We start from the raw sequence: 14,322 nt of genomic DNA, 5'->3' as shown, positions 1-14,322 counted from the left end.
GAGATTCGTCAGTGGACACGAGATTCGACAATGAATACATCAAGCATGGCAATCAGAGAAATCCAGGCTGTGTCGGCCCCATCGCTTGTGTCGCTTTGCTGCCGGTGCTTCCTCGGATATAGTTTCCGTGCCAGCTTGCTTAGCACTTGTGTCAAGCTCATGTCACCTCGACGATCAAGCACGAGCCGAATTCAATGCCCCCCAGACGAAGATACTGACTAAGGATCACTCAAGCATCCAAGTTCATGCTAATCCATCCTAAGTATGCCGCGTAACAGGGAATGTTGATCGAGTACTGTTATGCAGGCCATTATGTATGGCATGCGGCTTTCCTAGTCGAGTGCTGATCAACCTCCCAAGGTGCGAGTCTCTGGCGCAGGAACAAAGGAGGAAGCCCATGTACTGACTCGTGAAGGTAAGGACAGGAAGTGATCTTCGACCCTTTTGAGGGAAACTCGACTGTTCGAGATTAATTCATTTCGGTCGACAGAATTTGTTAGTCAACTCAAGCTAATTGCGGTAACTAGTTGTTGTGTCCCGTACGTCCGGCAGTAGCTTTGGGAGGTCATCAGGTGGACTGTCAAACTAAGCTCTTGAGCCGCCAAGGTTAGTGATCGAGATTGCAGGTGTGCGAGTAGCGCCCGCGAATGAAGGCCAATTCGAAGCGCCGGCCCCTGACCATGGATGGCGGTGCGGGATCTGAGCGAGAACCATGGATGGCGCGCACTGGGTTCTGGCAGGGTCGTTTTATGACCTCATCTCGACGATCGGGGGTTTCATCCGTGCCAGAGCTGTTGCAAGGCTCGGTTATCAACAACCAAGAAAAATAGAACCAACCCGATATACGGATTTTCTGAGTTTAGCAGCAAAGGAAAACAAAGCTGAGAACAGGAGGAGAACCGAAGAGAAAACGAGATGGCTGGGCAATAAGCTTATCGATAAGCAAGGATGCGCTAGTCCCAAATGGGCGGCCATGTAAACACGGGCCCTTGTCCAGTCACAACCAGCAAAACAAGGCTGTCGTTCGGGCCTCACCGTCCGTCCGCTCAGCACGCCGTTCCTTGGTCGCCTTTCAGCTCCTCCTCGTCCGCCTCACCATTCCTCCTCACACTCTCTTCTCGCTCGTTTTCTCCCCTTCTTCCTACCCTTATCTCACAACAGGGCGGGCGCTCCTTTGGATTCACTCTCTCCCGCCCTCTCTCTTCCTCGCCAGTCCGTCCGTGCTCCTCTCCGCTTCTGCCGTGTCCCATGTTTGTATCGCTCAGCCAACGACCCCGGATCTAACCTCACCTTCAATAGGCGCAGTGCTTCTGTTGTTCACCAGCATAGCTCGCCGACTCCTTGCGGATCCAATTGAGCGATCTACGCGCCGCCCGTCATCTCCCTTTGCGTCATCCCTCGCCAGTGTTGAAGCTACATCAACGTGTTTGCGGGCGCTTAATGTTCCCTAGCTTGCGGTGATGCCACCAGCCGCTCCACAGCTCCCAACCCGGTTTCCATGCTGGTGTCGGGCCGTATACTCCTGGGGCGGAGAAAGCAAGCGCGATTTGGGGTTTGTGGAAGGTGATTTGATCGAATGTCTAAATGCGGGGGATGGCCAGTGGTGGATGGGTCGGCTGCGGAGAGACCGTCGCATGGTCGGATTGTTTCCCTCGAATTTTGTCCAGGTGTTGGAGGAGAACTTTGTTCCAGTAAGCCGGTCAATAAGTCCCATGGTTCCAGCGGCCGTGTCTCCGATCACAAACCCCACGTCTGCACCTAAAAAGCAGAAGACTGTCTTCAGAAAGCCCTTCCAAGCTCACAAGGAAGCTCTAGCTCCTTCCGGAGGGAGCTCATCTTCAACGTCACCGATTGGGAGTACAATTCCCCAAACGCCTCCGCGAGATGGCAGCCTCTCTAGGAAAACAAAGCCATTACGCACACCAACCAGCGCCGTCAAGCAGCAGAGTTCCCTATCTCGCCCTCTATCAATATCCAGAGACTCCAGGCCTCCGTCCCGAGGCGTTTCGCCGCGCCCGCCTCGCGCACAACAGGAACCTGCTCCCCAACAACGCGAGGCTTCTATCCGCTCACGCTCGCGGCCTCCGTCTCGTGCAATCTCGCCTCGGCCTCAGCTCCCCGAGATCTCCCATCATTCGCCTCTGACTTCCTCAATACCTGTTCCACAAAATCATCTCCAACTCTCGCGTCATCCGTCTACGTCTCCCTCCGTCCCTGCTCCGCAACACCATCTCCAGCTGTCGCACCACTCGTCCCGTGAGATTTCCCCTCTACAGCTGACGGAACGTGAAGAATCCCCACCCCCACCGCCACCGCCTCCACACCGAGTTGCGGTTCGCCGTGAACCTTCTCCAAACCCCGGTGTGCCCCAGCATTTGGATATGAATGATCGCTATGTCGTATTTGGAAGAACGCCATCGCCAGCTGCGCACTCGGACGCTAACGGTCAGACGCCTTCACCCCTCCGAGATGCAATGGAAGACGTTATGACATCGCTTGAAGATATGGGAATGTCGCGAGGCTCACACTCGCCGTCTCCACAGCCGGAGTTCAATACTCCCTGGTCCCCAGATGCTTACGGCTCGTATCAGGACAGCCATCATCAGCAGAGATCTGTGAGACCTCTGACATCGCTGGGCTTTGAGGAAGAAGGGGAGAAAGACTACTACAATGGCAATCCGGTCCATCGTAACAGCGTCTACACGCACGACCCATTCGTCGAAGGCCCACCGCAAATCAACAACTATGTGCAACGTATGGAGAGCCGACTCCGCCAAATGCAAGAACAGGGCCGTCGAGGATCCCAGGGCGCACAGCCTGGGGATGATGATGATGATGAGCCGCCTCCACCACCGCCGAGGCATATTTCCTATCATGGCCGCCACAACTCAACGCCCGCGCATTATCCGTCACTGAAGAGCCGGCGATCTGGACAGGATCTCAGGAGTGATATGTTGAATCGAAGCTGCACCAAGTCTTCGAGTGCAACAAACTCTTCAAGCGGCGTGCAGAGCAACGCCACCAACCAGACATCTAGCACGGACCGGACAAGCCATAGCTTGCTGAGCGGCATATCCGCTGGGGGATTCAGCGCAACCAGCGCCGGAAGTTATGCCAAACGAGGCCTTGGCACGAGCGAGAGACCAAATACAGCAATGGATTCCTTCCGTGCGAGGGGCTTCAGCGATTTAACCCGGACACGTCCTGAAACACCCGTGAGCGGAATATCATACCATTCGAGTCACAATACCTCCAGGCAGGGCGCGTCTTCGGCCATCCCTTGGTCAGCTTCGGCCACGACTCCTGAGGAACCGACCGGTGTCTTTGGCGGGCTCTCAACTCCCAAGGCCAAGAAGCAGGGCTTTTTCAAGAAAATACTTGAATCGGCCAAAACTGGTGCCGCCAACGCCAGGAGTAGCATTGCCATCGGTCAAAGTGGAGGACCCTATTCTCCCACGAAGGGGAGAGCAATCTCGCCAATCCACTCCTCGCACTCGTACCGGGAGACCGTCGCTCGCGAGATGGGGACTGGCAACAGTCCTGTAGATTGGGTCCAGGTTCGACGCGATGTCAACCGGGCAAGCTCCCCAAGCCGGAATGAGAGGGTGGAAAGAGCAGAGAGGTGTCAGATGATGGACCATCCGGTGATCTACGCGGTGGAAGAACTTTATGAAACCGCCGAGGGAGAGGAAAGCATCGACGGCTTACCGATCAGTGAGCCTACAAACTTTGCTGCCGGGAATCTCACGCTCGTCGACAAAAGCGCTCGTTTCGTTAACAGTCTCCCACCAATGACAAACCCGATGAGCCTTGCTCAAGGCTATGTCTGTCGCCCCTACAAGAGCGACGTCCAGAGACTACGCGCCATATTCACATGGGTAAGCGAGAAAATTGCTTGGGACGAGCCAATTGATGGCATTGACGCCGATATCGACCTTAAACGTGTTTTGCAAACCAAAAGGGGCTGTGCGCAGGAAGTGGCATACCTGGTCAAGGAGATGTGTAATGCGGTCGGTCTGCATGCGGAGGCGATTGAAGGGTTCCTCAAGACTCCAGGGGATATGTTTGAACTGGACAGCCTATCGCGACCGAATCACTGGTGGAATTCGGTGCTAGTCGATGGTGAATGGCGCTTCATGGATTGTTCTCTCGCAAGTCCGACAAATCCGCGAAGGAACCAGTTCGTCACTACCAACGTCTCCACAGCCGAACCATGGTATTTCCTTGCTCGGCCTCTTGAGTTCTGCTATACCCACGTACCTCTGGAGCCTGAAGGACAGCATATCTGCCCCGCCATCTCTCCCGACGTCCTCCTCGCACTCCCAACTACCTGCCCCACATACTTCAAAGAAGGCATACAATTCCCCGACTATGACACTAGTGTCTTCCATCTGGAAGGCTTAGAAGTTCTCCAGATTCGCATCCTGGTTCCAGCAGACGTAGAATGCGCGGCGGAAGTTGAGGCGCCTGGTTTCGCCACGGATGCCGATGGAGACTTCTTCGAAAGCGGCGAAATTGTCCGGAAGCGTGCACTCGTCCAGCCCGACTGGGTCAATGGCAACAAGCGCATCACTATCAAAGCTGTCCTTCCAGGCGACGAAGGACAGGGCATGGTCAAGATTTATGCAGGCAAAAAGGGTCTCATGCACTCGAGTCGAGATATCCCTCACCCGCTTGCTTTTGCGCTTCCGATCCTACACTCTGGAGAGAATCCTCCTTACGAATTTGTTCTGCGGCATCCGACGCCGCATGCGCAGCGCCATGATCTGTACATTATACAGCCCCAGTGCGGCAAACTAGCTGTCAACAACACATTCGTCTTCGCCGTGCGCCAACACCCCTCTTCACCCACTCCGCTGCCAGTTAGCACCGAGAATAGTTTCAGTGGGCGTGTCTCTCCGTCTGTCTTTTCTCGACCTGCAAGTGCACTCAGTATGGTCTCGAGTACGGTATCAACAGTGTCAAACGAGTTTTCGGCCTCGACCTCGGCCATCTCTTCCACCCGGTCAGCCTCGGGCAGAGAGAAGCCTGCCAAGCTGGCCATCCAGTCGCCATCAGGCAAGATCCTGCGCCTGACCCGCAAAGCAGACCATATGATCAGCAGCCCCAACCTCTCCGAGTCTCCCAGCGAATGCACCGCCGACGGTAGCGTCTGGGAAACTGTGATCAAAATTGGCGAGCGTGGCGTCTGGCGAGGTCTTGTCCTCGCCGACCGGGTCGCGCGCTGGTGTGTGTTTGCCGAGTGGGAATGTTTCTGATAGGTTCTCTGCATTGCGTTTTATTTACCAATCGGTCTTTGATTCTGATATATTTTGCCTCACATATGGTTGCATTGCATTTCTCAGGTGGGACTCAATTTATGTGCATCATAGCATTTCCCTTTTCTACGCTGCTGCCATAGTACATGACCGGAGTTGGGACTCATTATGTTGGTGTTCATCTGTGCTTTTTTGTCTTTGCATCATACTCACCTGCTTTTGTCGTGATACTTGGGCACTCGCATGTACGCTAAACTAGATCTCTGGCTGTGCTATAGAGTCCGGTTTTTGTTTCCGCTTCTCTCTCCATTTTGCGTTCTGCTTGGGTCTTTTTTGTTTTTGCATTTTGCGTCCTAAAAGCGGCACATGCGAAGCTCGATGTAGGAATACTAGTGTCTATCCATACTGTGATTCAACAAGTGAATACCTCATGTCATCGTCAGCAGAAATAAATCCGTCAGAATAGTATGGCTTTGAACCGCCCTGTTCACCGCCTATGGTCTCATCGTCCGAAATAGGAAGGTGCAACCCCTCCCCGCATCATCCCAAGAACAGCAGGAGCTGTTCCTTGAGCTCATTCATGTACTTTACTTTTTTTTGCTCTATAATTCTTGAAGACTTAATGACGTAAAGCAAGCCGCCTATGCAAGCTAGCGAGTTCTGATACCTCCTTCCTATCACCTACTCACAATTATATAGATCACTTCACTCGATATACATCCCACACCACTTATTTACATCCAACATCACAGCATATACTTCCTACGTCTTCAGTCAATTACGCAGAGCCCGAGAGAGAGAGAAGACGAAAAGATGTCTCCAAAACTCCCCCTCCCCCTCCCAGAACCCCTCGCCTCAATCCCGCGCCACACTCTCCTCTACCCATTCCTCTTCTCCCCAATCCACCCACTCCCCTCTCTCTCATCACATCTCAACAAAAACAGAGCTGGCAACAAAAGCCAAGATAGAACTAGAAGGGAAGCCCAAGTCTCCCTTTACACAAAACGCGAAGACCACTCCTCCCCGCTCGCCTGCGCAGGGAACAAGTACCGCAAACTAGAGTACATCGTCCCCGACATCCTCTCTTCGCAACCGAGCTTCGGCGCTGGTGTTGGTGGTGAACTTCCCGCGATTCCTGGCTCCGCCGGTATTCCTAAGGGTGGAGATGAATCTCGAGATAGAAGGATAACGACCCTCGTAACAGAAGGTGCCCTGCAGAGCAACCACACCGTCCAAGTTGCCTCCGTCGCGCGCAAGCTCGGTCTCGAGTCCGTTGTCCTCTTGCACAAGGGGACGGGCGGTGGATTACGAAGTTCATCGGACCCAGCGGCGTTTTCCAGGACGGGGAATGTCCAGATTGTCAAGTTGTTGGCTAGTGATGTGAGGATTCTGGATCCGCCGGAACCAGATCTGGTCTCGGGAGAGACGAAGACGCAGGATGATCTTGTTGAGGAGGTGCTACAGGGTTTGAGGAGTGAGGGCAAGAATCCGTATTGGATTCCGTCGGGGGCGAGTTTGCACCCGCTCGGTGGGTTGGGGTATGCGAGGTGTGCGTTTGAGATTGCAGCGCAGGAAAAGGAGATGAGTGATGAGCTACTACTCCATGACTCTTCCTCTGCCATATCCTCCGGTCAACGGGGTCTCGCATCCGGCAGGTTCGATTACATCCTCGTTGCGTGCGGAAGCGGAAGTACACTGGCCGGGTTAATCGCAGGTTTCAAGCTCCTCGAGAAGACGCAGCAGCAGCAGCACCAGCAACAGTTAACAAATACACGGCCCCGCCGAATAATCGGAATCCTCACGTCGCCCACACAGCCAAAACCCTACCACGAAGAACGCATCCTGCGATTCGCGCGGCAAGCGGGCTCGTTAATTGGGCTAGACCCGGAGAAAGATATCACGATGGCTGATGTCCGGCTGGATGATCGGTTCGTCGGCTCGGGGTATGGTATCCTTGATCCTGGGACGAAGGAGGCGTTGGAATTTGTGACGGAGAAGGAAGAGGTTATTTTGGATCCGGTGTATACGGCCAAGGTGATGAGGGGGGTTATGGGTTGGAATTTCGAGGATGAAGGGGAGCAAGGGCATGTTAACGCGCTATTCATCCATACAGGGGGACAATCTGCTCTTGGGGCATACGTGGACACCTGATCTACCCGAGCATACCTGGACTATAGCGAAAGGAATGAAAGAAACAGAGTGATAGAATCGAAGTGAATTGAATAAAATCTATCAATTAAAGATACATCTGTGGATAAAGTAGAACACGAAGGAAAGAACAACAGCAGGTGAAGAAGGAGCTCGAACTACTCGTACACTGTATTGAAAGAGAGAGTTGAATAATCTCAGGCCTCTGCGAAGCACAGCACATCCGTCCCTCCCCAGAAGATAAAAGAATAATAACGAAAACAGACGACACAGCCCATCTTCTCCATCTCGCCGAATTCTCCGTTTCGTTTAATACACCGACATTAGAAAAGAAGAAACGCAATGACATCAAGTGACATAACACCTTGGAATGAAACCTGGCAAGTCTTTGGGATGGTTTTGCCAGAAAAGCGAGCAGGCAGACCGGACTCCGCGAGATAAAAAGAATAAAGCAGAAACAAGAAAGATGGGAAGACGAACTCGAACAGGCATACCGGAAACATCAGGCATAACGAATCATACATTGCGGTTTGGTAGGGAAGATGAAAATGCTAATGAAGCGCACGCCGTGCAATCATCGTGGAAACACACCGGTTATAAGAGGTTGGAACACAATATCTAGAAGAATGAAGGGAAGAGAAGGGAAATCAAGCCGCATCAATTATTGAGGCCAGCTTCGGGCTCGGGATGGCCATTGATCTCGTGCGATTTCTCACCGTCGCCTTCAGCCACTGTCGCAGAGCTTTCCCTGTCATGACCGACGACGAGCGCCTCCAAGGCCTCATTGGCATGCGTATTCTCCATTGGTTCTGGGTCTTGCTCTGGCTCCCCATCATCTTGGTTCGTCAGATCGGCAAAGACATCATCGAGGTTCGCCCGAGGGCTGCTGCCGAATGGATTTGAATGATCGACATCGACACCCGGCGGTCCGCCTGCAGTATTTCGCGGAAAGCGGGGAGGACTGAACAGTGCCGAATTGAGAGCATGGTGAGCAGGAGGGGTCGGAGAGCGTGTAGGGAACGGCGGTGAATCAGCACCAACATGTGGTAGGAAGGCCGAGGACTCGTGCGGAAACGCGGGGGTGGAGTCGCTCGCGGGGAGTGAGTAATTTGCGGAGAACGGGTATGGAGCATTTTGCGCATCGCTCGGCGTCAACGTCGGCCCTGCATTAGAGCCAGCGCCAGGAGTTTGAGGTGCAGGCTGAAGAATTGGCGGGCGACCAGGCTGAGTATTGTCAATAGACTTGCGCTTCGCTAAGTTCTGCTGCTTCGGGCGGAGATGAGCAGGGAGATCTTCCGGTCGTTCCACACCAAGCTGGGCCATGATCTTCTGCTGCTTGGTTGGCCGCGGCTTCCTGGTTGAGAGCGATTGTTCGAGGATTGGTGGCGGGTCTGGAGCGACAGGCTGCCACTTGTGGATCTCCTGTCGGAACAGATTCGTCTCATATGCAAGAAGGACCTCGGCTCCCTCAATCTTGCGGAGATAGAAAATCAAAGTGGGGACCTCTTCAGTAGTTGTGCATGCAGCGTTGGTGAAGTTTTGCAGGAATTCTCGGAATGAAGTCGCTTGATTGATGATGCTATCGAGGAGCTGCTCTTCATCGGGCTGGAAGGGAAGACCAGCCATCTCGGCTTGCCAGTCTTGGAGATCCTCCAGCTTCGGACGAGCAGCGTCACGGGGAATCTTCTGTCGCCAGTCGCAGATTGGGCAAGTGTACTTGTCGCATTCCTTGACCTTGCCTCGTGCTATCTTCAGACACTTTCCATGATACCTAATACAATTAGCGATCAGACTAATTGGGATGTAGACGAGAGAGAGCTCACCATTCCCGACAAATCTCGCACTCGATCATCATTCCAGCTTCCGAGTGTCTGCAGATACAGAAAACATCCCGCTTGGCCATCGATTGCCCGCTGCCCCAGATTGGTTGAAAGACTGCAGTCGAATTGGGCCCATCTGGGCTGTTGTCCCTTGACGCAGGCTCAACCGGTGGCCGGAAACGATCTTCCAGGTCAAAGCAATAGTGATTTCGCTTCTCGACATACTCCATGTGGGACTTGAGGATATGCAGAGGAGCATTGGCCTTTCCAAACAGCTTCTTCCCCTTGCGCATCCAGTCCTCATGGCGCTTTTGCTCGCGCTCCAGGTCGATAGCGCCCGTGGGCCGACTGTTCAGCTCCTCCAGGGAGTCCATCAGTTCCTTCACTTCCTTGTACTTGGGCCGGTTCCTGAAATTCTCGTCCTTGCTCCTTTCGTAAAGGCTCTGTATTCGTTTCTGCGCTTCGCGTTGTTTGGTCAATATGGCATCTACGGCTGCGAGTGTCTCTGGGGAGACGGGAAAGCGAGACGCCTGCGCAGATAAAGCCTCCAGCTGTTGGTAGTGTACCGCCTCTACGGACATCAACTCCTTAGCTTTCGCCTCCCAGGCCTCACCATGGCGAAACAATTCCTTGAAATGCAAGAGGTGTTCGTTTGTCCCCGAGAGTCCCAGTTGTTCGCCAGCCTGGATGAGCTCCTGGCAGTCCTTAAGGCTCATATAATTATCACGTCTCCGAGCCGCATCCTCATTCCACTTCATCTGTCGTAATATGTGTTCCAATCTCTCAACCTCGGGTATTTCCACGTTAAAATTCCGGGAGTTCTCCACAAGCTCCTCGACTTCCTGTACGGACCGGAGAGCGGGGTTCATGAGCGCAACTTTAACGTCCTGGCGGAATTTCTCGATCTCGCGGGTTTTCTCTTCCAGAGCCGCCATCTGTGGACAGTCGAATGACAGTTTATCAGCCTCTGCTAGAAGGGCGTAGATGTTTTCTACCCTGCGAACTTCACGGTCACGTTCTTCCAGCTGCGAGGCCTTGGAAGTAGCCTTGCGCCAAGCCTTCTCGTTCTTCCTTCGGTTCTGCTGCTTTCGCGTAATGTAGTTGGTTGCTTCCTCAACCCATTTGTCGCAGCGTGAAACGAAGGCCGCAAGATCTTCAAGACCAGGTAAATGGTATGGGATTTTCTCACCTTCACTAAGTAGGTTATGAAGGACCTTCAATTGGGGCTTCGGCTCATCTTCCAGAGTATTTTCGAGTTTCTGGCCCCATGCTTCCGGAATCCTGGACCGCTCTTGGACCCTTGAAAGTATATCTTTCAATTCATCGTCGCTCACGCGGTAACGCAATGTGTGGTCAGGTCCAAGTAGCTTCTGCGACATTGGCTCTCCACAGCAATCATGTGCATCCAAGTGTATCAAGCAGAGGGTCTTGCCAGACTTGTTGCAATGGAATTGTGTCAAGAATATGTACGACTTGCAGTAATGGCATTGGTACTCATCCTCGGGAAGATCCTTGTTCTCGACCACAAACTTCAGCTGGCAATCACCTTTAACTGCAGGGTCTGCAGAAAACAGAGTACAGTTATGAGGCGCGGCATCGCGGTGGCGGTTAGCGAATGATTCCCGTTGGCCTATTTCCCGGTGGGTGGTCCTTTGGAGGGCTGGAGCAAGCCATTTGGCAGTGGAAATCGAAGCATCTCGGGCGGCTGCCGTGAAGAGTAGTTCATCGTGAGAGAAACATGGGTGTCTCCGGAAAGCCTGCAGGCGATCAACACCCGCGGCACCAAAAGGTTCCCAGTCCACAGGAGCAAAGTTCACTGCTTCGTTGAAATTGAACCCGTGGTTGAAGCCAGCATGGTAGGCCTGAGGGAAGGTGATGACGAATTGTCCGGCCCTTTGATCAAGAGCATAGACGCGGACATTGGCGGCCTTTAGCTTATCGGGTGGCATCAAAGTGACGAGTTGGAAAAGCAGATCAGGCTGGCCCTCAAAGAGCTCTGGAACGGCCTCTCGCATTGCTTCCTCAAACCTCTCGGCATCCTCTCCTGGGATTCCGTACCAAGTCTTGGTGGCTCCGAAGTGTTGGTAGTTGGCGGAATACGCATAATGATCCTCGTTATGCCAGCAAAATGTCGAAAAGCACATACCGACATAGACCCACGGGACAGTCATGCCTGAAATATCCGATTTGATATGACGGAACAGAGATTCACCATGGAATGGAAGATTATTCAGATTCCACGGATCTTGCGAATATGGATCAAGGCGGTTTCGCTCAATGGTGGGGAAACCACTGCCGTGAGTGGTTGAGTGAATATCGGCACCATATTCGACTTCGACCGTCTCCGTCAGATTCTCAACCAGCTTCCAGAACTCCTTCTCCACATCATCTTCGGATTCACGCCGGTGGGTATTGAGAACAGGGTCAAAAGGCAGTTTCCCTGAGAAATAGTTCTTCTTGAAGTTATTCGCCTTTTCTTGGAATTGCTTCAAGGAGTAAACACCGCCCTCCTCGAACCCAAACTCTCCGGTTCCAACCAAGCACTTCGGACAGTGCCAGTCAAATTCCGGGATGTGATGAAGGGGAGGATCTAAGCAATACCGATGGTAGCCGTTGTCACAGCTGTCGCACACAAGGATTGCGTTTCGGTCTTCGGATTTGCCACAAGTCTCGCATTTCTTCATTATCATGTTAGCGATGGCCGCCTGAAAAGGACATAGAACGTAACATACATCACCAAATTTACGGGCGTCACTCTTCCTCGATCGTGGGGGGGCTGGCCGAAGAGAGGTCATCTGTGAGCCGGCAACTGTGGGCAGAGGGGCATCTAGTAACAGTCTGATTTTAGAATCCGTCCCTATAGTATGTCAAATTAGTACATCGGGGACATACCCTTTCGTAATCTCTTGCTTCTTCTCCCGTTCGCATCCAACTCTCCCGCCTCCGCCTGAGACCCACTTTCGGTGCTAATTGCGCGCTTCATCGTTTGTGCCCCGTGACCATTTGAAACCGGTGTCGCATCCTTTGGGTGCTCAGCAACGCTTTTCGGCGTGAGGGATTCATGCTCGGTTTCCCGCTTTACCGGAGGCGCGCTATTTACTGCGATGAATGAAGGCGATCGATTAACGGCTGTGAATCCACCAGTATTTACAGGCGTAAATCCAGTGGCTATTGGTCGAGGGGGCGGTGTAGGATCGACTGGTGGAGTTGGGTTTTTGTTAGGCGTCGCAGAAAGTTCCTTCGGAGCGCTCTGTGTGGTTGCGGGAGGCGGTATCATTGGGCCCTGGGGTGTTGCCGACCGCGTGTCCGCTTCGAGCGGCGTAGGATTCTTTGGCATCGGCGAGTGGTTCGGCGAAGGTGTGTAAGGACCGCCATGCTCCAACTCAAGCTGCTGTTGCACACCAGGCTTCGCCAATCGTAGGTATTCTTCATAGGGCTGCAGCCATCTCTGGTACGAATTCTTGAGCGAAGTTGACAGCGAGGACATGATCTTGCCGCTGTAACCGAGATCGCGACCGATTTCTGCCCACTTTTTCATCTTACACACCTGGTCGAAACCACCGCGGACCTCGACAGCTTTTTTCAGCCTGTACAGGTCCAAGGGCCGCTTGTCGACGCTTGGGAAACGGTTTAGATTGGTACCATGCTGTTTGTGAAACTTGGCTAGCTGGTCAAGGTAGTTCAAGTTTGCACGAGTTCCTGGGTCTGGGTCAGAACTGGGCTGCGGAGTACCACCGGCAGCAAGCAACGCTGAGCGCGGGGGCATACCTCCTTCAACCGAATTTAGTTCCTGTCGCCGAGTTTTGAAATGGAATCGCTAAGAGAAGCCGATGATTAGCTGGTATACTCCAGATAGAGCTGCCGTCGCAAGGGATGACCCCCGAAAATCATCCCCACGCGAGAATGGTGACGCTCTCCTACCTCTGTATCAATGGCAAACGGTGGTTGCCAGTTCTCTGGCGGAATAATCCTGCATATGCCATATTTCCTTCCTTCCGGCGCGATCTTGCGAATGTAGGCCTCGGGATCTTTGAATTCCTCCTCGGTTGGACGAAATGTAGGCGCCTCCTCCACGTTATGAGGGCGAACTCGTTTCGTCGGTTCTCGAGGTGCGTTCGGCTGGCCTCGTCGTTCGACTGTCGAGAGATCGAGGGGCGCGGATCGTCGAGCGCTCAAGGGTACATTGTGGGAATGGGACGGGTGGGTGCTCGAGGAGCGAGCGGGTTGACGGTTCACTGACGGCTGGGTGCCTGTCGAGTTTCCTCCCGCAGCGGCCGGAGCCACCATGTCTTTTGAGCGATGGTCAAATTGACGGCTAGGCGAGGGGTGCGCGTGCGTTTATCGCGGAGGGAAGGAAGCCAGGGTCCGATGCGAAAAACCCATGAGAAAGTTGACTAGGAACAAGCGATGAGACGAGTCACACCAAGTCAAAGTGGAGATGAGACAGGTAAGCGTTGAGTGGGGATATCGGGAGTGATGAGGAGAAGGGGAGGAGGTGGAGGAGGGGGCAGCAGAGAGCTGAGAGATGCTGGACAAGTGAGTGGGTGATGATTGCGAGCGACGAAAGAGTACAAGCACGGATGTCGAAGGGAAGACCGAGATGGACCCGGGAGGGCTAGTGTGGAGTCTCGGAAGAGCAACGAGAACAAGCACAGCTGCTCACTCGGGGTCTGTCAAGATTCGATACGAGTCTATCAGAAATTAGTGGTCGTGAGCCGACTACTATTATAGCCAAGTCAATACCCAGGTACTAGTTGTACTGGCAGAAAGCAGGAGCGACGATTGGAGGGATTGATAGAGAAGATGGTTCGTGGACAGCCAGCAAGTCGGGCCAAAAAGGGAAAACTAGCTGCTGCTCAGGCCGGCCTAGGGTGGTCTGACACACCTTGTCTCGACGACTGGTTCAGATCCCAGAACAAACTCACAGGGAATCCGAGCTCTACAGGCGAGAGAAAGTAAAAAGAAAAAAGTTTTATGTCACGCCTCACCCTCCCTTGGGCCTTCACTGACAAAGTTTCGACTTGAGCTTAAAAGTTATGGACAAGATTTAGTCACGACTCGAAAGTTCTGCCTCAGGCACACTAAGGCCCTGTACC

The 14,322-nt window shown here is 53.3% G+C and overlaps 3 protein-coding genes across 3 annotated transcripts; 2 read left to right on the top strand and 1 right to left on the bottom strand.

Annotated features, from left to right (window-relative positions):
* The first annotated feature begins 1,035 nt into the window (after window positions 1–1,035).
* BJX68DRAFT_241330 (putative SH3 domain protein (Cyk3)) lies at window positions 1,036–5,620 on the top strand. Its single transcript, XM_071040820.1, has one exon. The coding sequence runs from the start codon at window positions 1,461–1,463 to the stop codon at window positions 5,256–5,258; it is 3,798 nt and encodes a 1,265-aa protein (XP_070896915.1). The 5' UTR covers window positions 1,036–1,460; the 3' UTR covers window positions 5,259–5,620.
* A 451-nt stretch (window positions 5,621–6,071) lies between these two features.
* Window positions 6,072–7,409, top strand: BJX68DRAFT_268846 (1-aminocyclopropane-1-carboxylate deaminase/D-cysteine desulfhydrase; the record flags this gene model as incomplete). The annotated part of the gene is made up of 1 exon (XM_071046197.1): window positions 6,072–7,409. The coding sequence occupies one exon, from the start codon at window positions 6,072–6,074 to the stop codon at window positions 7,407–7,409; it is 1,338 nt and encodes a 445-aa protein (XP_070896914.1).
* A 44-nt stretch (window positions 7,410–7,453) lies between these two features.
* On the bottom strand, window positions 7,454–14,195 carry BJX68DRAFT_241316 (putative PHD transcription factor (Rum1)). The gene is made up of 5 exons (XM_071040819.1): window positions 13,148–14,195; window positions 12,119–13,043; window positions 11,959–12,053; window positions 9,230–11,904; window positions 7,454–9,177 (listed from the first exon to the last, which is right to left on the bottom strand). Exons 1-5 carry the CDS (start codon window positions 13,511–13,513, stop codon window positions 8,064–8,066), a joined length of 5,175 nt encoding a protein of 1,724 aa, XP_070896913.1. The 5' UTR covers window positions 13,514–14,195; the 3' UTR covers window positions 7,454–8,063.
* Between the last annotated feature and the right edge of the window lie 127 nt (window positions 14,196–14,322).

This window comes from Aspergillus pseudodeflectus (genome assembly GCF_044049435.1).
Source record: "Aspergillus pseudodeflectus strain CBS 756.74 chromosome Unknown BJX68scaffold_34, whole genome shotgun sequence".
Taxonomy (NCBI): domain Eukaryota; kingdom Fungi; phylum Ascomycota; class Eurotiomycetes; order Eurotiales; family Aspergillaceae; genus Aspergillus; species Aspergillus pseudodeflectus.
This window is presented reverse-complemented; position numbering and strand designations above follow the sequence as displayed.

Bases quoted from the DNA above. Each gene is read 5' to 3' on its own strand.
- BJX68DRAFT_241330 (XM_071040820.1), top strand. From the start codon at position 1,461: ATGCCACCAGCCGCTCCACAGCTCCCAACCCGGTTTCCATGCTGGTGT.
- BJX68DRAFT_241316 (XM_071040819.1), bottom strand. From the start codon at position 13,513: ATGGTGGCTCCGGCCGCTGCGGGAGGAAACTCGACAGGCACCCAGCCG. The intron at 13,044-13,147 runs GTAGGAGAGCGT...GGCTTCTCTTAG, and splicing joins CGTTTGCCATTGATACAGAG to CGATTCCATTTCAAAACTCG. The intron at 9,178-9,229 runs GTGAGCTCTCTC...TAATTGTATTAG, and splicing joins TGCGAGATTTGTCGGGAATG to GTATCATGGAAAGTGTCTGA.